Consider the following 24,612-nt stretch of genomic DNA (forward strand, 5'->3'; position numbering starts at 1 on the left):
CGCGGAACACCGGTTGGGAAACACTGGACTAGTCTACAGCCCTAGGAAAACAGGTACTATTATTATTTTCTATTAATTTTATGTACCACCGTTCATCTAAAGATTGCAGAGTGGTTTACAACATAACACAAAATACATAACGTGATAACAGTAACAAAATCCCCCCCCCCCACACACACATTCATGTTTAAAAGGACATGGATCGGACTGTGAGGAAGATAAGCGATAGGTGACCTAGTACCACTTTAGAACAGCCTTCCCCAGCTTGGTGCTCTCCAGGTGTTTTGGATACAATTCCCATCTTCCCTCATAATTGTCCATTCTTATTGGGGCTGATGTTGTGGTCCAAAAAAATCTGAGACTGATAAATAGGGTATTTTGGATTAAAGATTGTGTGCTTTTCACGAGGATTCCTGCAACTTTACATAACTGTGAATGGCACACTTTGACTTGAATAGCTCTGAGAAAGGGCAAAATTTGAACTTGTGCTAATGCATGTTTTGCAGAGCAACAATATTTTGAAGTAGAAAAACGACTTGCTCAGAGTCAGGAAAGACTCGTAAATGAGACACAGGAATGTCAGAATCTCCGACAGGAGGTCAGCAAACTCAGTAAGTATTACTATGTATTAAGGTGATCCGTAAATACTATTAGTTGTATTTATTTTGTCATTTTTCTAAAATATGAAACAACTAAAGGTTATTCAGTTTTTTAGTGAAAAATTGATTTGTTTGATGACAGAAGAATTACATTCTGTGATAAAGGTAAACATTATTTTGTTACTTACCTGGGAAGGTAAACGACATTTCCGTACACTGCTCTGGTTCGCCAGAAGCGGCTTAGTCATGCTGCCCACATGACCTGGAAGCTATACACCGGCTCCCTCGGCCAATAAAGCGAGATGAGCGCCGCAACCCCAGAATCATCCACGACTGGACCTAACGGTCAGGAGTCCCTTTACCTTTACCTTAAGGCTTGCAGTTAAGCAAGGGCGGTGTTCTATAGGGATAATTACAGTGGAGAAGATTCTCATAGCAGAGGTGGACATGCTGAGAATTCTACATTTTTGTCTACTAGACACATATTTGGGGTGGTCAGTTGGCTGATCTCAGTCAGTTTTAGATCCTGACATCACTCAGGGTTCAGCTCCTCAGGCCCAAACCCTTTACTCTTTTATTGGAGAAAGAAGATACTTAGCTAATTCTGACAGATAAATTTATGTAAATATAAAATTGAAAATGTCCTTCATTTTGTCTCCCATGCAGATGAGCAATTGAAATTGTTAAATGAGAGAAACAAAGAACTGGAAGCTGCTCAGGATCGCAATGCAGCCATACAGGTACAGGAACTGTCAATAATGCCAGTGAATGGAAGCTTTCATGATTCATTTTCAATATTACATTGAAAGAAGTAGACTCTCGTTGTGAAAGTAGCATTTTTAGTGAAAGTAGGGTTTTCTTATTAGCCTCAGTTGCCAAGTCTTGATGTGAATCTTGAGAGTGTGATAATAATCTTGCGCTAGTTGATGTTTCTTAACACCGCTTTTAACACCAGATTTTTATTGTGCTATAGTCACTTTTAAAGTCATTTTTCCTTTGTTTTAAGAATCAGCTCACTAGAGCAAAAGAAGAGTTGGAAGCAGAGAAGAGAGATTTGGTTCGAACAAGTGACAGAAGAGCTCAAGAGCAGGAACACCTAAGTGGTGAGCATCAAGTGATATGGTCAAAAGAGTTTTGGTGATAGGCTGTCCTTCAGTTAAGAGTATCATTGCACCAAGGTGAAACTACCAGTGGAAATCCTTAATGAAACTAAGCAACAGTGAACAGTTTGTAATTTTGTTTTCGTACTGTGTGAGGGTCAAATTGTGTAATGATTAGAATTTCTACTTTTAAGTAGTGGTTTTAGGGGAGTTTCCTGCAATGGTTTTAGCATTGGCCTTATAAGCATTGCCATCAAATAAGACAAAGGTAGCCCATGCACCATGGGCACTTCTACATGAGCTTGACGGTACAGGAGTACATCATCTACAGATGTTCTTTATAATATCTCTTCATTTTGTATGTCCTTTCCCAGAGGATGTTAAACGACTGAATGAGAAACTTGCAGCAGCGAATACTGCAAAAATAGAGCTACAGTTACAGCTGGATGAGCTTCAGACATCAGCCTTTTCTGTAAAGGTGAGTACTGGAATACTTGTTCATGCCCATATCTTTTGTACAATTGTAGAAATAAGATAACGACACACTTCCTATGTCACTAATTCTAAGGAAGTTAGATTGGCTTCAACCAGAGCCAGGGCCTTTTCAACTCTGGCTCCGGCCTGGTGGAACGCTCTGCCTCATGAGACCAGGGCCCTGCAGGATCTGATTTCTTTCTGCAGGGCCTGTAAGACAGAGTTGTTCCGCCTGGCCTTTGGCTTGGAGCCAATTTGATTCCCTCCCTCCCTCTCTCTTTTTTTTTCCTTTTTTTCCCCCTTTCTTTTCCTTCTCCTCCTGCGATGAGGCTACATTTTAATATTTTAAGGTTCCATTATTTTAATGTATTTTATTTTTGTTTTTAAGTTGTAATCATTCATCTTGTTTTTATTATTTTTTTGTAAGCCGCTCTGAGCCCAGCCTTGGCTGGGAAGGGCGGGGTATAAATAATAAAATTATTATTATTATTAATTCTAACAAACAATTTTTCGGTGGCCATTTTTTATCTGTCTCAATAAAATTCTACCAGCCATCTATTGGAATAGTTAGCTATTTTTGTATAGGAGATGTGGTCCTAATTATAATATTTCAAGCAATCTGAGACATTTCACAGTATACATGTAGTTAGTTGACAGATAATTAACAAGTTCAATATTGGTAATGAAATTGTGATGCACTATGACTAGATTTGGTTGTGGGGTTTATTTGATTTAAGGCTGCAAACCTATAAACACCTGAGAAGTATCGCTAAATTCAGGGAGTTTTACTTTTGAGTAAGTATGTATAAGAGTGAAGCTGGCCTTGAGCCTCAGTCCCCTTGCTAATAATTTGACAGGAATTCCTGCACTTGCATGTTTGGTATGAATTGCCCAAGAACTTGCCTTAACAGAACTTGTTTCAAAATGTAGTATGTGCCCCAGGGCACTCTTTTCCTATTAACTGCTGCTTGAATGGAATGCTGTATCATACATAACTTTATTTCATAGCATCGGGAGCAAAGGTGGGAGCAGGAAAAGGAACTGCTACAGAATCAGAACACTTGGCTAAATACGGAACTGAAGGCGAAAACAGATGAACTCCTGCTAATCACTCGGGAAAAGGGAAGTGAAATCTTAGAGCTGAAGTGTAACTTGGAGAACAAGAAAGAGGAGGTTTCCAGACTGGAAGAGCAAGTCAGTGGACTAAAACAATCTAATGGAAATCTACAGAAACATGTGGAAGATCTTCTGCTGAAACTGAAGGAGGTAAACATAAATTCCTTTGTTTTAGCTTCCGTTGTGGGCAACAGCGATGCCAGTATTTGAGGTAGCTTCTCTCTCGTTCTTGCTTGTATCAGGTAAAAATGAAGTAATTCTCATAGGGCTGCAAACTTCAGTCGGACTAGGTCTGCGAAAGCATATATGCTCATTCAGGTGGGAATTCCTTATAATAACTGACTGTGATATATGGAACTACTTTGGAGAAATGGAGTGAATCTGGCAAAAATCTGAATTGCAGCATTTCTGTCGAAATACATTTGAGAAGCACACAGTAGCCAATTGATTGTATTCTTATACAAATTCAGTTTTGAAAACAAACTAAAAAGTTGAGGATTTTGCCCTTAAATACATTTTTAATGTACCGTATTTTTCGCCCCATAGGGCGCACCAGCCCATAGGACGCACCTAGTTTTTTGGGGGGGAAATAAGGGGGGGGAGAATTATTTACCCCCCAGGCACGGGGCTGGGGCGGGGGAAGCCTGAGCTTCCCACAACCCCAGCCCCCAGAACAGGCTGCTATCCGCAAGCTGTGGGAGAGCTGTGCGAAGCCCAAAGCCTGGGGGGCACTGAGGTCAGCGCCCCCAGGCCTCTGGGTCCAGGCAGCTCTCCGCAAAGTGGTGGGAGAGCTGCGCGACCTCACGCAGCTCTCCCGGTGCTTGCTGAGAGCTTCCTGAAGCCTGGAGAGCCAGAGGGGTCATTGCGCACCAACCCCTCTCGCTCTCCAGGCTTCAGCGAAAGCCTGCATTCGCCCCATAGGACACACACACATTTCCCCTTCATTTTTGGAGGGGGAAAACTGCGTCTTATAGGGCGAAAAATACGGTAATTATTTTTTCATGATAATTTTTCAGAACCATACTGCTGTTGACTGTGAAGAAAACTTCTCATTGTGTGTTAACTGCACAAATGTCTTTATTCACCAGGCAAAAGAACAGCAAGCTAGCATGGAAGAAAGATTCCACAATGAACTAAACGCCCATATCAAGTTATCTAATTTATACAAGGTATGAATTTTAATAATGGTTTTGAAATGTTAGTTTCAGGGCTTACTATAAACGTACACTTACAACTGTTAATGCTCTTCATACTTACTGTGAAATGCTAACTAGGACATGCGAAGGTTGAAGTCACAAATGTGCTGGTGAATATGGATTTCTGGAAAGTAACCTTTTGGTTTGCGATTGCTTATGAAAACATGAACATGGATAGTTGTGCTCCAGTATGTTAACAGAAGTAATCTGGAGATGGATAATTGATACATTTTGGAGCTCTATCAGAGTTTTGATGCTGAAGTCTGTGTATAACATGATCTCCCTTCTCTCTCCTAAGTGAATTCATGCCCTACCCCACATTCCCCTTTGCCACATTAGGTCCCCATGGTTAGTTTCAACTTCTTGATGCTGCAAGCAGAATTTGTTCTTTTGGGTACTAGCATTGCATCGTTTTATAGTTGTCACAGCGCATCATTAAACATGTTGTTGCTAATGCAACCTTCAGAACTGTAAGCCAGCATCTATTTTCAGATTCTAGTGTAAAAACTGTACTTAGCGTTTAGCTTGGTACAGATGTAATGGTAATGTGAATAATGCTGAAAAGGAGGGGACATTAGCAGGGTGGATTTGATTTAAATCGATTTAAATCGCCGATCAGTAAGACTTGATTTAAGTCATTTTTTTACAGAAAGACTCATTCTTGCTGGTATAATCTTAATGTTTACAACCAGATGGAGGTTTCATTACTGGAATAATAAATAAATTTTCAGAGCAGTTTTTACAGTTATATCAAAAATTACTGATTTGGTTATACTCTTAGAAATACATAGACAGATAATTATGAAATTATTTTGAGGTTTAATAAGTTAACTTTATATTTGGACAAGTTTTCTGCTGTGCTTTATTGGAAGGAGAAAAATAATAGTTTCCTTAGTAACAATTTAAACAATTTATGACACCCAGCCTGCCCTCTCTCCACTTTCCGAGGCTTTAAATTTTTTTGCTGCTATGTTGAATTGCTATGCTTTAATTAAAATATGTTGCATTTAGAGTGCTGCTGACGACTTGGAAGCAAAAAGCAATGAGTTGACCCAAGCTGTAGAGGAGCTGCACAAACTTCTGAAGGAGGCAGGTGAAGGTAAGGAACAAATGATCTTGAAGCTTGTGTTGGTTTTTATCAGCTTATTTCTACCCCTCATCATCTATAGTTACATCAATTAGCATCTGAGAAAAATGAAGGTTAGGATTGAGATCCAAACAGCTCCATGAGTGTTGTAACTGCTTTTAAGACTTACATCCCACCAAAACACAGCTCTGTAGAGTCTTCAGGCTGGCTGACAACATAATGCAAAATAGCAATGAAACGGGCCCCCCCCCCAACTTAATAAAACAGAGCAGTAGGAAATAACATAAAAAATATGTCTGGCACATCCAAAACACAAGTCACTTACTTCATCAGTGAACCTCCATTCTGTGTGCTTCTTCAGATACTTTTCCTCAGCTCCATAAGAACATAGGAATGACCCTTTTGGCTCAGGCCAGTGGTCATTACTGCAGCATCCTGTTCACACAGTGACTACCAGATGCCTATGAAAGACTGCAAGCAGGATCTAAACACAAAGGCACTGTTCTCTGCTGCAGTTTCTAGCAATTGGTGTTGAGAAGCATTACTGCCTCTGGCCAGAGAGGCAGAGCATAGCCATCATGGCTAGTAGCTTTTGATAATATTACCCTGCATGAATAGGGACACGGGTGGAGCTGTGGATTAAACCACAGAGCCTAGGACTTGCCGATCAGAAGATCGGCGGTTCGAATCCCCGTGACGTGGTGAGCTCCCGTTATTCAGTTCCTGCTCCTGCCAACCTAGCAGTTCGAAGGCACATCAAAGTGCAAGTAGATAAATAGGTACCGCTCCGGCGGGAAGGTAAACAGCATTTGCGTGTGCTGCTCTGGTTCGCCAGAAGCGGCTTAGTCATGCTGGTCACATGACCCGGAAGCTGTCTACGGACAAACGCTAGCTCCCTCGGCCTATAGAGCGAGATGAGCGCACAACCCCAGAGTCGATCACGACTGGACCTAATGGTCAGGGGTCCCTTTACCCTTACCCTGCATGAATGTATCTTAATCCTCTTATTTTAAAGCCATCCAAGTTGATGGCTGTCACTGCCTCTTGTGGAAGCAAATTGCACCATTTAACCGTGCATAAAGAAGCACTTGCTTTTTGCCTGTCCCGAATCTTCCAATATTTAGCTCTTTGGGACTTCTGCCTCTTTCCATTTTGGGGACTAGTAGCATTCTTGCTGCTGTAGTAGCGTACATGAATAAGTTTCTAGCAAATGAAGTCCCAGCAAAGGAAGAATGGATACAGAAACTTAGGGGATATGTAGAAATGGCGAAATCTACCGAAAGAATAAGAAATTAAGACGACAAACTTTTTATAAAAGAAATGGTTTATTGAGTACTTACAGATAAATTGAAAACTGATAAAAACATTGGCTGTCTTATTGTAATAACCTGCAGTTTGATAAGAGTATATATTTAAAGTAGATGAATAAATAAGCTAATTAACTTGGATATGCAGAAGATGTTAAAAACAAATTTAAGGAACTGGAGAAAGAGGGGGAAGGAAGTCAAGTGTTGAAATGTTAAAATGACTGTAAAATTAGTGAAATGTATGTATATTGTATGTATAAATCTGTATGTAGGGACGCGGGTGGCGCTGTGGTCCAAACCACAGAGCCTAGGGCTTGCCGATCAAAAGGTTGGCGGTTCGAATCCCCGCAAAGAGGTGAGCTCCCATTGCTCTGTCCCTGCTCCTGCCAACCTAGTAGTTCAAAAACACGTCAAAGTGCAAGTAGATAAATACGTACAGCTCCGGCAGGAAGGTAAAGAGCGTTTCCGTGCGCTGCTCTGGTTCGCCAGAAGCGGCTTAGTCATGCTGGCCACATGACCCAGAAGCTGTATGCCGGCTCCCTCGTCTAGTAAAGTGAGATGAGCGCCGCAACCCCAGAGTCATCCCGACTGGACCTAACAGTCAGGGGTCCCTTTACCTTTACCTTTTAATGTATATTTAGGTCCGTTGGAAGTCCACAAGGGCTGTGAGAGAGGAAAAACCTCTCTGTGTCCACTTCCTCCATGCCATGCATAGTTTTATGCACTTCTATTTTAGTGTCTCTTACTTGTCATTTCTCTGTACAAAAACAAAAAAGGCCCCAGATGCTTCAGCCTTTCCTCGTAGGGGACTTTCTCCACCTCCTTGATCATTTTGGTTGCCCTTGTCTAAACTGTTTCCAATGCTATACTGTCCTTTTTGAGGTGAGGCTTCAGAAGAGATTTGTTGTGTGGTGCACTGGGGTAGTGATGAAAGCTGCTATTTGAGAAATGCCAAGTCCATGTAGTTAGTTGGATCCAGGCTTAGATCTTCTAAGTCTTTCCTAGCTCACTGATGATGCAAACCATGTTGCCAAAGAGGGCACTTAAACAATTCTCGAAATATTTGCATATCGCCCTGCTGTACAGCTTGTTTAGTAATCCTTGGAAGCTTAAAAAGTTGCGAACAGTCATCACTTTCTTCTGCTATTCTCAGCTAACAAAGAAACACGGGATCGTTTGGCTGAAATGGAACAATCAAAGGCCGCAGTGGAAAAAGAACTGAAGGAAAAGATTGGCAAGCTGGAGAAAGAGTTGGACAATGCAAACGATTTGGTTTCAGCCACCAAGCGCAAAGGTCTGGTAACACCTAGGGAATAGACCTTGTAAAATGGGAGCATTTAGCAAAACCTCGCTCTACAGCTGTTTTTACTGTTCTAGTACTTGAAAAGCCACATGCAAACTGTTTTAAAAATGGTTATCTGGGGGTTCTCTTGAGTATATGAAACATACAGAATAGTAAATTTTTTACCTCAAGTATCATTTGCAGAATATTTCTATGGTTTTCCTGAACCAATCTGTTTGATTCGTTATTTTTATTTGCAGTTTCCCTGAAGGCTTATAACCAGGCTAGTCAGAACTCTAGGGCCAGTCAGAAATCTGAATATGCATGTAGTTGGAAGCCTTTAGATTTGATTTGTACATTAAAAAACCTACGCCCTTTGCCATTTCTCTCTTCTAGGAGCCATTCTTTCAGAGGAGGAGCTGGCAGCTATGTCTCCTACGGCTGCTGCAGTAGCAAAAGTGGTGAAGCCTGGCATGAAATTAACCGAGGTAGGAAGTAATGTGGATGATACTGTACTGCTTGCAGATTCCTGCATATTTTGTATCCAGCCTCATTCACTGGGACAATTTTTAAAAACTGAATGACTAATGTGCTGCCCATACAGTGGTGCCTCGCAAGATGAAAAGAATCCGTTCCGCGATTCTCTTCGTCTAGCGGTTTTTTCGTCTTGCGAAGCAAGCCCATTGACAGCTTAGCGGATTAGCGCTACAGCTGTCAAGCGGCTTCCAGCGATCAGCTGTTAAGCGGCTTATCAGCGGAACAGCTGATAAGCGGCTTAGCGGCTTAAGAAAAGGGCGAAAAAAGCGGAAAAAACCGCGGGGGGATGCAAGATTTTTTTCGTCTTGCGAAGCAACCCCATAGGGGAATTTGTTTTACGAAGCGCCTCCAAAACGGAAAACCCTTTCGTCTAGCGGGTTTTTCGTCTTGCGAGGCGTTCGTCTTGCGGGGCACCACTGTAGTTCACCCATTTGGGTTTTTAACTAAACTTAACATTTGATTTCAGTAGCATTTACTCATGTATTCTATCTGGCTAGTGTACCACTTGTGAAGGTTGATGTTTTATGTCATTGTAAGTCATGGACACCTCGTGAAAATTTCCCTTTTGTCACAGAGGTATATTTTAGGAGTGTACACTGAAAGTTTGCACCATGATTTGGCTCTTGGTCTCAAGTGCTTTTGGAGGCTTCCATTATCGGCTCCGGGTCAAAGTCAGATTTCTCCTTGGAGAACACAAAGCTTTGTTCATTTTCTTTCTCTCCGTCTCTCTCTCTCTCTGCTTTGTTCATTCTCTTTCTCTCCGTCTCTCTCTCTCTCTCTCTCTCTCTCTCTCTCTCTCTCTCTCTCTCTCTCTCTCTCTCACACACACACACACACACACACCCAACCAACCCCCTTGTCAGTTTGCATTTTTTAATACAGAAAGTATTGATCTGATGTGTAGAGATCTTTCCTATTCTAATTAATTCAAACGGGTTATGGAAGCTTCTCTGTGTGAAAGAAACCAGCAGAAGGTTCATGATGTTTGGGTTATTCCTTCAGAGAAGCAGAGTAAACTGGTTCTGTTATCTCTCTTTGTCAAGGTCATGCTGACTAAAAGTAAAGCCAGAAGGAGTCTGGCTTTCACTTTCTCTATCTCTTTTCCTTCTAATGTGGTGTTCTGTACATAGTACGCTTAGTGTTAAGGTTTAGACATATTATAAGTTATTGTAAGTTTAAGTTAAATCGGCTGCAACTGGATTTCTTATGAACAGTCCCAATCCTGGATGTTGCCTTCAGGAGCAGTAAAGCTCTGCTGGATGGAATATAATTACCTCTGGTCTATTTTTTGGGAATCCTGCAACCTGTTTAAGTTTTTAGTCTGCTAGCTCAGTGTTTCCCAACCTTGGGCCTCCAGATGTTTTTGGCCTACAACTCCCATCATCCCTAGCTAGCAAGACCAGTGGTCAGGGATGATGGGAATTGTAGTTCAAAAACAGCTGGAGGCCCAAGGTTGGGAAACACTGTGCTAGCTATACATTGGAATGTACTCTGGATCAATATTGAGTAGAATTCCACGACACTCCTTGTGTTCATTATTGAGAATTCTGGTATCAGTTATAATGTTTCATCCAGCACTATCAAAGGGGCCCCTGACCGTTAGTTGCAGATGATTCTGAGGTTGCGGCGCTCATCTTGCTTTATTGGCTGAGGGAGCCGGCGTACAGCTTCTGGGTCATGTGGCCAGAATGACTAATCTGCTTCTGGCGAACCAGAGCAGCGCACGGAAACGCCGTTTACCTTCCCGCCGGAGCAGTACCTATTTATCTACTTGCACTTTGAGGTGCTTTCGAACTGCTAGGTGGGCAGGAGCAGGGACTGAGCAACAGGAGCTCACCCCGTCACAGGGATTTGAACCGCAACCTTCTGATCGGCAAGTCTGCTTGGCAGGGGGTTGGACTCGATGGCCCTTGTGGTCTCTTCCAACTCTATGATTCTATGAAGTCCTAGGCTCTGTGGTTTAACCCACAGCACCACCCGCGTCCCCTGGGCAATAGTGGGGGGGCTATATATAAAATACATAAACACATTGTCGGGGCTGATCCCATACATCTTTTCCAAGGCAAACCCCTCAGATGTCAAGGTGAGGAGGAAATTACATGTATCCTGGGAAAAGAATATGTGTAATGGTACAAGTCTAGAAAATGTTTGCTGGTTGATAAATGGCTGCCTGTCTTCTTTAGGTAAGACGTTTGATAGGTTTACTAGTTGTGTGTTTTTATCTTTCAACACAGCTTTACAATGCATATGTAGAAGCACAGGATCAGCTGCTGTTAGAAAAAATGGAGAATAAGAGGATTAATAAGTACTTGGATGAAATAGTGCAGGAAGTAGAAGCCAAAGCACCTATTTTGAAGCGTCAACGTGAAGAATATGAACGCTCTCAGAAAGCTGTAGCAAGTCTGTCTGCTAAACTTGAGCAAGCAATGAAGGTTGGTACAAAACGGAACTGAGATTCAGAGTCAAAATGTACTCGTCTTTATCAGCACATAAAACCACATTACCTTGTTTTTTTAACCAAAATGATTTCTTTCACACCCAGCTGCTCTCTGGAAAAGGGATAGAATTTCCTGTTCGCTTCTGATTTAAGACCTAAATTTAGTGTGCAGTTTAGAGCCACCTAGTTAAACTAGTTAAACTGCTGTTTATCGCCATCCCCACAACGCATAGTAAAACTGTAGCTGTGAACGACAGTTATGTGTGCTAGAGTTGAGCTTCAAGGTCAACATTTTGTGGTGCACATTTTTACAGATAGTGTATATTTATAAATTTCACACATGGTAGGATTCTACCTCCCATTCTCCTTGATGCTGAGCTGTATCCAGTGCTGCAGCAAGGGACCTCCATGCCTATAATAGAATTTAGTCTTCCTTTCTGGACTCTCTAAAGCAGATTTTTTTTAGTGGACAGGAGGAAAGGAAACAGGAGTAGTGATGTGAGGGGAGAATATTCTCGAGAATGAGAAAATTCTCTGGGGAATATTCTCCACAAACAGCAAATTCTAACGTGAGAACCAGTTTTACAACCCACATTTTAAAAATCTGGTAAATAATAAGTCAGGCTGTAATATTGCCAGTGTAAGTAATGAATAATGATTTGTTTTGATCCAGTTACATTACTGGGCATTGTGTCATTCACCATTGGCAGTTTGAAATGTGAGCTACAGAAAACATTGTTTTTTAGTTTTAAAAATGCTAATCATTTAATTTGATGAACATTTGAATTCATATGTATTCCAACCATATGTAATAGCCCTTTTTTCTATTTTGGTGTGACCTTATTCTTAGCGATTCTATCCCCTTGGCCATACAGTGTGATTTTTTTTAACAGAAAGTAGCTTTATACAGTACCTAGTACGTATTATTTCGGTCACAGACCAGTTCCAGCCCACATACAATATCAAGGAAATCATAAAACACAATAGGGATACTTTTGAATTTGCAATTAGGTATAACAGGGACAATACAGATATAGCAACAGTTAAAATATATATGTTAAAACTTAGTCACTAACATATAACCTAAAATTATCATTTAAGGCCTTAATCATTATGATAGCACAGCTTGTTCCCTAAATTTTATGGCAATCGCACCGAATTTGGTTTTAATCTGATTTTGTTTAGTGCGACCATTTTGAAGCTACTTTGTGAAAAGTGGTTTACAAATGGTCAATAAAAACAATCACCGACTTCTCTGAGCCATATAATGGAGAAGGCATATCTTGTTCTCTTGCCGCAACTGTTTTTGACACATTGGTTGAATGTGTTTATCAATTAGATTTGTAGGAGGTCTTTGTGCGGCCAGTCTTACCAATTCTTTTGGCCTGCGTGTCCCACAGTTGAAATTCTGTAGGCCCTTTTGGGCCTCAACTACGTGAAATACTTTTCTTAAGTCAGCACCAATCCACCTACTGGGTAACAATAAGACTATTGTGTTATGGTAGTTCTAGTGTAAATTTTGGGAGAAGTTAGCTGTTTAATATGCTTGCGGTTCTGTTCTTATTTTGACCTTTTATTATTCCTGCAAAATAAATACATGTTTTTAAGTGTGTGGATTTGGTTTACAGGAAATTCAGCGTTTGCAAGATGATGCTGATAAAGCAAACAAGCAAGCTTCTTTGCTGGAAAGAGAGAACCAGAGGCTTGAAAGCCAAGTCAAAGATCTTTCACAACAGGTTAGTTTGGTTTCTTTAAGTGGTTCACTCTTGTAAGCCTATATACCTTGATGAACTACCGTATTTTTCGCACCATAGGACGCACACACTTTTCCCCCTCCAAAAATGAAGGGGAAATGTGTGTGCGTCCTATGGTGCGAATGCAGGCTTTCGCTGAAGCCTGGAGAGTGAGGGGTCCGTGCGCACTGACCCCTCACGCTCTCCAGGCTTCGCTCACCTCTCCGCAAGCAGCGGGAGCCCAGCCTTGGGCTCCCGCTGCTTGCGGAGACTTGCCTGCATGCTGAAGCCTGCGCGCGCTGAGCTCAGCGCGTCCAGGCTTCGCGGACCTCTCCGCAAGCAGCGGGAGCGCTCCCTCGGCTTGCGGAGACTTGCCTGTTTGGGGGCTGGGGTCGGGGGAAGCTCGAGCTTCCCCCAGCCCCGCGCCTGAGGGGGAAAATTTTTCCCCCCTTTATTTCCCCCCCCCCAAAAAAAAAAATTGGGTGCGCCCTATGGTGCGAAAAATACGGTATTTCCCCTTAAAGTTAGAGTCAGTTTTTGAAAGTATTGGGATTCTGAACCTCTGCTTACTCCAGAGTAAGCCTTAATGATTTCACTTGGAATTAATTCTAAGCATGCACTTTTAAGATTGCAGCCTTAAAATAATGTCTGCTCAGTGGCAGCCCTGTACTTTTTATTTCACAAATTCATTAACCTATTGTATTCCACATTGATGGCAGTAAATAATCGAAACAACATGATACAATATGCACTTAAAAATAAAGTCAGTTTGTATTAAAAAGCAGAATGACCGTTTTAACATCTCGCATAGAATTCTTGCAGCACAGCTCTGGAAGAGCTGTTGTTCTATTGTATGAATCATCTGTTTTCCTTTTTAAAGATAAGAGTGCTTTTGATGGAACTCGAAGAAGCCCGAGGCAACCATGTTATCCGTGAAGAAGAAGTGAGCTCTGCTGACATCAGCAGCTCTTCCGAAGTCATAAGCCAACATCTGGTCTCCTACAGGAACATTGAGGAACTTCAGCAGCAAAACCAACGCCTCTTAGTGGCTCTCAGAGAGCTGGGTGACGCTAAAGAGAAAGAGGAGCAGGAAACCACTTCATCTAAGTATGTTCCCCTTTAGCAGCATGTTCTGACATCCAGAAATCTGATATCAATCACATATTCATTCTGTTTAGAAAGCAGTAATATAAGACATATTTGTTACCTGATGTTGATTTTTTTAAAAAAAAAGATTTAGTAGAATTTTTTTTCTCTCCTTGACAGGATTTCTGAGCTGCAGAGTCAGCTTTCTGAAGCTATCACTGAGCTAGAAAAGTTACGTGAGTCACGGCACCACCAGATGCAGCTTGTAGACTCCATAGTTCGCCAGCGTGACATGTATCGCATCTTGCTGGCACAGACGTCGGGGGTTTCCATTCCATTGCAAGGTATGGTCCCTTCAATAATGCCAATGTACTTCTTTGTAATGCGAGGAAAGCAAGGTTTAGGTTTCGGAGCCAGTGTGGTGTAGTGGTTAAGAGCGATAGACTTGTAATCTGGGGAACCGGGTTCGCTTCCCCGCTCCTCCACCTGCAGCTGCTGGGTGACCTTGGGCCGGTCACACTTCTCTGAAGTCTCTCAGCCTCACTCACCTCACAGAGTGTTTGTTGTGGGGGAGGAAGGGAAAGGAGAATGTTAGCCGCTTTGAGACTCCTTCAGGTAGTGATAAAGCGGAATATCAAATCCAAACTACTCCTCCTCCTCCTCCTCCTCCTCCTCTTCTTCTTCTTCTTCTTCTTCTTCTTCTTCTTCTTCTTCTTCTTCTTCTTCTTCTTCGTTGTGTACAGTGAGAATTGGAGAGGGTAGAATGGCAAGCACGTCCCAAAAGTTTGCCTAACCATTTTTCAGGTTGTGATTTTATGATTGGAACAAATTGCTCATACTTTCGGAAGGAACAGTGTAGATTCAGTCTTACATTCTACGTTGCTTGATGTTCCAAATGCACACCACAGTTGTTCTTTTCGGCTACAGCCTAAATGTATCCCTTGGTCCTGAGAGATCTGCATTGGCTCCCAGTACGTTTCCAAGCACAATTCAAAGTGTTGGTGCTGACCTTTAAAGCCTTGGTCCTGTATACCTGAAGGAGCGTCTCCACCCCCATCGTTCAACCCGGACACTGAGATCCAGTGCCAAGGGCCTTCTGGCGGTTCCCTCATTGTGAGAAGTGAGGTTGCAGGGAACCAGACAGAGGGCCTTCTCGGTAGTGGCGCCCGCCCTGTGGAACGCCCTCCCATTAGATGTCAAGGAAATAACTAGCTATCCTATTTTTAAAAGACATCTGAAGGCAGCCCTGTTTAGGGAAGTTTTTAATATTTAATGCTGTATCATTTTTAATAGTCGATTGGGAGCCGCCCAGAGTGTCTGTGGAAACTCAGCCAGATGGGCGGGGTATAAATAATAAATTATTATTATAATTATTATTGGTGGAATCAATTTAATTTTGATTCATGCTTTCGGCCGCATATTGAGCCCCTTTAAAAAGCAACAACACTGCAAAGCTGTAGCTGAGAATTTTGTGAGACCACAGGAATTTTGTGAGACTTCACAGCTGAAAGCAGGAGTAGAAGGCAGTAAGGTTGAGAAGATTGTGTGACAGCACCTCAGGCAGTGCCACCTTCAAGGACATCAGCTGCGGCAGGAGGCACCTGCGTTCTTCCTCAGCTGAGCTAGATTTTAGTGGCAGAATCTGGAGAATATAAGCTTTCACCTTGGGGGCAGTGGGAGCAGGAGAAGATGACAGTCCCTTTCGCCAGAAGTATTGAAGCTCCCCAAAGCAAGTTGGACAGCTGTTCAGAAATAAACACAGCTTGCATGTTTATGAGGATTTGCATAATATGTTCCAGTTGTTGAAAGTGCTCTAGTAATGCAGAAGTGAGGGAGAAAGAACCTCTGGCCTTTGCCGTTAGCTGGAGGAATGGGCTTCTGGGTTCCTAATTATATGGTTGTAATATATTGTAAGCTGTCTAGAAGATAATTTGATCCAGATGTGAGGCGTAAATGAAAACGTGAACTTTGATAGAATTTGGGGTCTGGAATGGAGAATTCCACAGCCCACGAAAATGTCACTGTTGGAAAGTGTAGCCCATTAGTGCAAATGAGAACCAGTAATGTGCACTGGGTTGATGGTCAGACTCCTGCCAAGGTAAAGGTAAAAAGGGATGCGGGTGGTGCTGTGGTCTAAACCACTGAGCCTCTTGAGCTTGCCGATTGGAAGGTCAGCGGTTCAAATCCCCACGACGGAGTGAGCGCCCGTTGCTCTTTCCCAGCTCCTGCCAACCTAGCAGTTCAAAAACATGCCAGTGCAAGTAGATAAATAGGTACCACTGCAGCGGGAAGGTCAACAGCGTTTCCGTGCGCTCTGGTTTCCGTCACAGTGTTCCGTTGCACCAGAAGAGGTTTAGTTCTGCTGGCCACATGACCCGCAAAGCTGTCTGTGGACAAACACCGGCTCCCTTGGCCTGAAAGTGAGATGACCACCGCAACCCCATAGTCGCCTTTGACTGGACCAAACCGTCCAGCGGTCCTTTACCTTTACTGCCAAGGACACATGGGTCTGAACCCACATCCACCCATGCGATTTTCTGGATGACCTTCAGCTAGTGACACACTCACAGCCTGTCTCCCCCCCCCCCCCCAAGGTTGTGAGCATAAAATGGGGAGTAGGAGGACTGTTCTGAGCTCTCTAGGGAAAGGATGGTTCGGAAAGGTAAGAAATAAAGGATCTTTCCGTTTTCTCTGATCTGATAATGTTGCTTCTCTCTCTTTTATAGCTTCAAGCATCTTGCCAGAAGAAATGTCTCTGGCAGTGACCCCTAAGCGTCTGTCAGGGGCGCCTCAGGCCATGTCAACTCCTGCTGCTGTGCCAGTGACAGAATCAGCTGAAGCAGTGGAGGCTAAGGCTGCCCTTAAACAGGTACCAGTCAGTCTTTCTCCAAACGCCTTTTCCTCATCTTTACAAAAGGAGCACAGTTTTCTGCTTGGCCTTGTATTTATCTTTGAACGCGTTTGACTTGCTCTACAGCTGCAGGAGTTCTTTGAGAGCTACAAGAAAGAAAAGGCAGAGAATGACAAACTCCTGAATGAGCAAAATGAGAAGCTTCAGGAGCAGGTTACAGACTTGAGGTCACAGAATACAAAGATTTCCACCCAACTTGAATTTGCTTCCAAGCGGTAAGACAGTATTAATGAATGGTTCGTGGGCGCTCCTCTCAGCATTCTCCCCTGGGTGGTCTCCACCCATTAAAGTGTCCCCACCTAGCTGAGAATGAACTCTGTTTGATGTAGTAGGTTCTGGATTCTGGGCTCTTACAAAATCATCCAGTTTACTTTGCTTGCACTTCTGCTGTGGGCTCGCTTGTGGAGATGAAGCCGATCGCTTCTTTTAGACGTTTTCACGGAGATGCAGCCTGTTTTCTGCTATAAATCAAGAAACTCGGCATCCTTCCAAGATTAGGGCGTTTGATCTCCTCTCCTGCTGATAAGTAGTTGGTAGATTGAGTCGAGCTGGAGCTAATTAAGGCTTTCTCCGAGACTTTCCAGGGCTTTCTCTAAAACTTTTAGCCTAAACGTTGTGATTATAGTAATTAAGAAAAAGATACCGAGCAATAAAATACTAGAACTGATAAAAGCTAATAAAAAGCTGATAAAACTAATAAAAAACACACAACTGACGCGCAGCTCAAATCGATGCTTCCTCTAACGACGCCATCGTTAATGAATGCTGACGAAAGACTTCTGTACTATTAATGCAATTGGAGGATTGCAGTTTGTGCCCTGAAACCTGGAGTTTTGTGGCAGTAATGTCGTGCAGTAAATAGGACAAATTACTTAAAGGAACATGGTAGACTCTAACACTGCCTGATCAAACTAAGGTTAGGAGGTGGGAGTACTATGCAGCATCATAACCTCCTCTGCTTTTTAGGTAACCATGGTCGGCATTACATCTGCACCATGGTTAGTTTAAAACCATTGTTTACGATCTTGCGCTGATAGAGAATAAATGTTTTAAATAATGAAAATAAACTCAAAGAGGTATGAACTGATTAAAAATATTCAGTAACTTGCATCCTCTTTCTTAAACATACTTACCAGGGAGCGCGAAAACTATGCTTTGAACTGTCTGTACTCAGTACGATTACCAGTTTAGCCGCTGGAAAACTTGCACACACAAAAACCTATTGAGTTGTTTGTCTCCAGTTGATTTTAGTGGAAACAAAATTGTTAGTATTCTCCTCATTTGAGTTTGTAATACCAATTTGGTTGAAATATGATCTTATCTATGTTCCTTGTGAAGTTACGAGATGCTTCAGGATAATGTGGAAGGATATCGGCGAGAGATAACATCATTGCATGAAAGAATCCAGAAGCTTTCAGCAACTACTCAAAAACAAGAACAAATTATCAACACTATGACTCAAGAGCTGAGAGGAGCTAATGAAAAACTAGCTGTGGCAGAGGTAAGTAGTACAACATATTATGCATAATTGAATTGTTCCAGGGGAAGGGAGAAGGAAAAATTATGTTGTGTGAGTGAATTTAATTCAACACACACATATCCCACTTAATACTACTTCTTCTTGCTACTTATTTAATTGCTTATTTATTGTTTATTGAATGTATATACTGCCCTTCATCTGAAGATCATAGGGCAGAAAGAGAATTATAGATTGAGAAGCTCTGGGGATTATCATATCATAAGTTTATTGTCCTTCATTGAGGTGGTTGACAGCAACATATTTCTGTTTCTAGGGACGGCATGAGCCTAGCTAAGCTGTGATTAATCTGTTTTGGCTTTATGTATTCAAGTGGCTGAAAACTCACCAGGAATGTAAATTTTGGGTTAATAACTCGCTTTATACAGATGTCAACACCAGGATTGAATTAACCTAGAATCAAATGTAATTTCTTTCAAAGGTGAGAGCAGAGAATTTGAAAAAGGAGAAGGACATTTTGAAAATGGCAGAGGTTCGCCTGACTCAGCAGAAAGATTCTTTAGTAACAGCACAAAGAGGACAAAATATGCTGCTTACTAACCTGCAATCTATTCAGGTTTGTTTGTGCCCTCTTTACTCATGCTCTCTGGTCTCAGCAGTGGCTGTTCATGGAGGAAAGCTTGCTCAGGAACAACACAATATTTCTCTTGCACATAGGTCTGTGTGTAAGTAACAGATTTGGGGGCAGGGGCTTTACAGAAGCAATTGGGAGCTCACTTCCTTTCAGCACAATTCAGCAAAAATGTTCAATGTTAGTATATATTGTTCTCACTAGGTGATACTGGAAAGGGCTGAGACAGAAACTCAACAGAGGCTCAATAACCAAATAGAGAAACTGGAGCGTGAAATAGCCCAACTGAAGAAAAAACTAGAAAATGAGGCGGAACAAAGGCATTCAGTTAACAAAACTCAAGATGTAAGTATGAGAAATTAAAGAAACAAGTCGTTGACATAACACTCTTGTGGCATTGATGGCTTTTGAAAAGAAAGACAAATGGCTCTTGATTCATTTCTGGTTTAAGACATCGATTCCATAAAACATATTTTGTTGCACTGTGCAAAATATGAGCAAGCCAGGGCTGAACTGATATTACCCTTGCTGGTACCTTTCCTGGGAAAATCAGAGGCTCACTATGTCAGGTTCCTATTGGAAGACCTGACAAATGCTAGAACATTAGCAGTGGCAAAGTTTTTATCGGTGGTTGCAAGAACCAATGATCCCTATATTCTGAACAAAGTGCTTGTTTAACCTGGAGGTAGGCTGTATGAATTGTGTATTGCTTTGTAACTATTTGTTGGGTTTCTGGACCGTAATAAAGATTGGCGATGATGGTTCAAGGCACCAGAATGGAGCTCATACAGTATTTCTTCAAATCGTAGAGTTGCTTCAAAAACTGCCCCATGTGTAGAAGATTTTTTTGCACTCATGGAAGAAATGCCTTATACTTTTGTTTCTAGAGGGGAGTGTAGAAAAGTGAAACAAAATCCAAAGAAATCTTATGCTTGAGCAAACATGAGAGCTGCTGTACAGCCTACCTATTACACTTAGGGAAGGGGGAAGAAATTCATTTAATGTACATTTTCATACAAACCTACCTAATTAACATTTCCCCAAACAAAACACAAATATCCTCTGCGGTTCACATTTTGTCCCAGTTTTGTGAAGAGATGTGCAAAATTATGTTTTAAGCCAGTGTTTCCCAACCTTTTTTGGGCAAAGGCACACTTCTTTCATGAAAAAAATCTCGAGGCACACCACCATTAGAAAATGTTAAAAAAATTAACTCTGTGCCTATATTGACTATATAAAAAGTACAGTGGTGCCTCGCAAGACGAAATTAATTCGTTCCGCAAGTCTCTTCGTCTTGCGAGTTTTTCGTCTTGCAATGCACGGTTTCCCATAGGAATGCATTGAAAATCAATTAATGCGTTCCTAGGGAAACCGCCTTCAGACCAGGTCCGGGGACAGTCTGTCCCCCGACCTCTTCTGAAGGCTGGGGGGGACGGGGACAAGGGCTTTTCTTCCCACTGCCAGCCTTCAGAAGGCTGTTCTGAAGGCTGGCGGTGGGAAGAAAAGCCCTTCTTCCCACCTCCCGCCCCGCAAGCTCCGGGGACAGGAGGGCTTTGCTGCCGACCGCCAGCATTTTAAAAGCCCCTGCTGTCCCGGGGCGATTTTAAAATGCTGGCGGGCGGGAGCGAAGTCTCCGCTGCCCCGAGGAGATTTTAAAATGCTGGGGGTCGGCAGCGAACGCTTCGCTCCCGCCCGCCAGCATTTTAAGATCGCCCGGGGCAGCGGAGAAGTCTCCGCTGTCCCGGGAAGACAGGCGGGGGGAGCAAAGACTTTTGCCCCCGCCTGCCTTCAGAAGAGGTCCAGGACCTCGTTCCGATGCCCGGCGGCAGGGTGCGAGGTTCCCGCCCCACCGCCCGGCATCGGGGCATCGTTCCGATGCCGGGCGGCGGGGGGAGAGGTTCCCGCCCCACCGCCCGGCATCTGGGCATCGTTCCGATGCCGGGCGGCGGGGGGAGAGGTTCCCGCCCCACCGCCCGGCATCGGGGCATCGTTCCGATGCCGGGCGGCGGGGGGAGAGGTTCCCGCCCCACCGCCCGGCATCGGGGCATCGTTCCGAAGCGGGGCGGCGGGGGCAGGTGTTCCCGCCCCCCCGCCCCGCTTCGGAGCACCGGGAGAAGCGATCTCCCCGCAGCCCCTTGCTTCAAAAGAGGTCCGGGGGCAGCGGGGAAGAAGTGCTGCGCTTCCCGCTGCCCCCGGACCTCTTTTGAAGCAAGGGGCTGCGGGGAGATCGCTTCTCCCCGCAAAGCCTTGCTTCAAAAGAGGTCCGGGGGCAGCGCTTCCCGCTGTCCCCGGACCTCTTTTGAAGCAAGGGGCGGTGGGGAGAAGCGATCTTGGGCGCCGCGGCGTGCAGGCGCACTGCTCGCTCCTCTTTCCGCGCAGGCGCCTTCTCTCGCTCTTCCCACGGCACACCAGGCAAGGTCTCACGGCACACCAGTGTGCCGCGGAACACCGGTTGGGAAACACTGTTTTAAGCTACCTATGGTTGCAGTTGAGTTATGTTTTAGTCGCTGTCTTTGAAGTAAAGTATGTTCCTTTTCAGATTCACTTATTGGATGCTAAAAGACAGCTTGAGACAGAAATAAATCTTCATGCTAGCACAAAAGAACTGCTGAAGAATGCCCAAAAGGACATTGCAACATTAAAACAACAGCTTCACAATGTGGAGGCCCAGTTAGCATCCCAGTCATCACAAAGAGCTCCTGGTCAAGGTAAGAAAAGAAAAAGTGTCAACATTTGCTAAGTTGAACCTGTGTCTAGCGTGTGTAAAACATGAGAAAACAGCTTCCATGTTTGTTGTTGTTTAGTCGTGTCCGACTCTTCATGACCGCATGGACCAGAACACGCCAGGCACTCCTGTCTTCCACTGCCTCCCGCAGTTTGGTCAAACTCATGCTGGTAGCTTCGAGAACACTGTCCAGCCATCTCGTCCCCTTCTCCTTGTGCCCTCCATCTTTCCCAACATCAAGGTCTTTTCCAGGGAGTCTTCTCTTCTCATGAGGTGGCCAAAGTATTGGAGTCTCAGCTTCAGGATCTGTCCTTCCAGTGAGCACTCAGGGCTGATTTCCTTAAGAATGGAGAGGTTTGGTCTTCTTGCAGTCCATGGGACTCTCAAGAGTCTCCTCCAGCACCATAATTCAAAAGCATCAATTCTTCGGCAATCAGCCTTCTTTATGGTCCAGCTCTCAGCTTCCATGTAGTATGACCCCAAATCCAGAATTAATTTGAAGAACCCTTTATTTTGTTTAACCTTATCTTTGCCATTTTTAGGCCAGCCAAGTGCAAGCGAGGATGTGGATGATCTCGTGAGTCGATTGAGACAGTCCGAGGAGCAAGTGAACGATTTGAAGGAAAGGCTGAAGATTGCCACAAGTAATGTGGAGCAATACCAAGCTATGGTTGTAAGCCTCGAGGAATCCCTGAACAAAGAGAAGCAGGTACTGGGCTAATAAAACTGCCTGCTAAATATGACTTAGACGTGGAACTATGTTTTCATGGTAGTAAAGGTAAAGGGACCCCTGACCATTAGGTCCAGTCATGACCGACTCTGGGGTTGCGGCGCTCATCTCGCTTTATTGGCCGAGGGAGCCAGCGTACAGCTTCCGGGTCATGTGGCCAGCATGACTAAGCCGCTTCTGGCGAACCAGAGCAGCGCACAGAAACACCACTTTCCCACTGGAGAGGTACCTATTTATCTACTTGCACTTTGACGTGCTTTCGAACTGCTAGGTTAGCAGGAGCAGGAACCAAGCAATGGGAGCTCACCCCGTTGTGGGGATTCGAACCGCCGACCTTCGGATCGGCAAGTCCTAGGCTCTGTGGTTTAACCCACAGCGCCACCCGCATCCCTGTTTTCATGGTACACCCACACAAACGCAAGCAGTTTTCTTGTGACTTAGACAGAAGGTGGGGGAAATAACCTTCGAGAATTGGGATTCAGCACTGCTTTGCATGCCCAGATGGCAGTGTATTTTTAAACTGGTGCACCAGTGATGTCCTTTCCTTGATCAATTAATGCTGGTAATCTCAGGTGCCAGGCAGGTGGGGGTGACTTGGGGAAAACAGCCTCGCTGGCATAGATGCCCACAATGGGGGGGGGAGTTGCCCCCCTCTAGGTCAATAACAGTTTCCGGATTCTCAGCTTTCACTAAAAAAAGAAGAAGAAAAACCTTATAACATTTGTAGTACCCAAAATATTATTTAAAATGTGCAGGCACTATTTCCCCGCTCCCTTCCTTTTTGTGAACAACTAGCCTGCTCTCTCGTTTCACTTTTTACTACCCTCTCCTAAAAATCCATACAGACGCATATGTTTGCGGGCCAGAATAGGATCCCTGACAGATCTAATTAGACCTGTGGGCCAGAGTTTGCACAGTGCTGCTGTGATCAATACGGTCAAATAATTTGTGTAGGTCCCTTACATGAGCTGATATTGCTGAAAGCCAGTGGAAAAGATCTCATTTTAAATTGGCATTTATTTAGGAACTATAAAATAAAAAGTGGCCCAAGAGTATCTCGGACATGCTTTGTCCTCACAGCAGATTCCTCAAGCTAACAGCTTGCCCTTTATTTGTTACACTTGTAGATTTTTCTCACCCTTTAAAATGGGAGGGTTAGGGTTAGGATTTGAGCATTGGCCTGTAATTCAGATTTGAGCATTGGCCTGTATTTCTCAAGCTTGCTTTCCATTCTCAGTGAAAGTGATGGACTGCAAGCAGGTCTCCTGTGTGCTGTGTGCCACTTACGGATATCACATTTAAAACTGAGTTAATTGTGCAGGTAACTGAAGAAGTTCGTGCTGCCGTTGAAGCCCGCCTGAAAGAGGCCTCTGAGTACCAGTCCCAACTAGAAAAGAAATTGATGGAGGCAGAGAAGGAAAAGCAGGAGCTTCAGGATGAGAAACGTAAAGCTATAGAGAACATGGAACAGCAGGTATAGAAGCACGAGTATTCATCATAAATTTTCCTTTCACTGTAGCTAGCAAGAGAACTTGGACAGGCTACAAAGGGCTTCTCTGTGGTAGGACTTGAGCATATCTAGTGTAATTTTTATTCTTAAGGTTTTCTTTAACTTGGTGAATGCCAGACCCTAATGCCATTTTGCCATGTGCTTTTGCAAGTCCTCTCTGTTTGCCATGTGGCATACGGAGGGTGTGTGTCAGGGCTGCTGTTCTTAAAAACTGGCACCCGAAGCCCCATTGGTCATACAGAGTTACATGTGCTAATTAATTCACACATTTACCATATTTATTTGCTCTATAAGACTCACTTTTCCCTCCTAAAAAGTAAGGGGAAATGTGTGTGCGTCTTATGGAGCGAATGCAGGCTGCGCAGCTATCCCAGAAGCCAGAACAGCAAAAGGGATCGCTGCTTTCACTGCGCAGCGATTCCTCTTGCTGTTCTGGCTTCTGGGATTCAGAATATTTTTTTTCTTGTTCTCCTGCTCCAAAAACTAGGTGCGTCTTATGGTCTGGTGCATCTTATAGAGCAAAAAATACGGCAATTTTTCTGATGTCATCACAAAATAAACTTTATCTTTTGAAATCTTCCTTCTTCCTTGGCGTGTGATGGAAAACAGCCAGTGATGACAGTGTTTGTTTCATTCAGATGAAAAGCATGATTATATCAATCTGCTCTAAGCGT

At 43.5% G+C, this 24,612-nt stretch overlaps 1 protein-coding gene across 2 annotated transcripts in view; it reads left to right on the forward strand.

The window, feature by feature from the left end:
• Window positions 1–24,612, forward strand: part of TPR (translocated promoter region, nuclear basket protein) — a 64,078-nt gene that overhangs the window by 4,557 nt on the left and 34,909 nt on the right. For both annotated transcript variants that reach the window (XM_081914792.1, XM_081914793.1), the window contains exons 2-22: window positions 507–611; window positions 1,266–1,339; window positions 1,606–1,702; window positions 2,074–2,177; window positions 3,182–3,439; window positions 4,378–4,458; window positions 5,497–5,584; window positions 8,033–8,173; window positions 8,558–8,649; window positions 10,933–11,130; window positions 12,764–12,871; window positions 13,749–13,975; window positions 14,135–14,298; window positions 16,681–16,823; window positions 16,932–17,080; window positions 18,204–18,366; window positions 18,824–18,958; window positions 19,178–19,318; window positions 21,513–21,681; window positions 22,241–22,407; window positions 23,750–23,902. In XM_081914792.1, coding sequence (XP_081770918.1) covers window positions 507–611; window positions 1,266–1,339; window positions 1,606–1,702; window positions 2,074–2,177; window positions 3,182–3,439; window positions 4,378–4,458; window positions 5,497–5,584; window positions 8,033–8,173; window positions 8,558–8,649; window positions 10,933–11,130; window positions 12,764–12,871; window positions 13,749–13,975; window positions 14,135–14,298; window positions 16,681–16,823; window positions 16,932–17,080; window positions 18,204–18,366; window positions 18,824–18,958; window positions 19,178–19,318; window positions 21,513–21,681; window positions 22,241–22,407; window positions 23,750–23,902 — 2,957 coding nt within the window. The remainder of the gene's footprint in view (window positions 1–506; window positions 612–1,265; window positions 1,340–1,605; window positions 1,703–2,073; window positions 2,178–3,181; window positions 3,440–4,377; window positions 4,459–5,496; window positions 5,585–8,032; window positions 8,174–8,557; window positions 8,650–10,932; window positions 11,131–12,763; window positions 12,872–13,748; window positions 13,976–14,134; window positions 14,299–16,680; window positions 16,824–16,931; window positions 17,081–18,203; window positions 18,367–18,823; window positions 18,959–19,177; window positions 19,319–21,512; window positions 21,682–22,240; window positions 22,408–23,749; window positions 23,903–24,612) is intronic.

Source organism: Podarcis melisellensis, assembly GCF_964234715.1.
Source record: "Podarcis melisellensis genome assembly, chromosome: 6".
NCBI lineage: Eukaryota > Metazoa > Chordata > Lepidosauria > Squamata > Lacertidae > Podarcis > Podarcis melisellensis.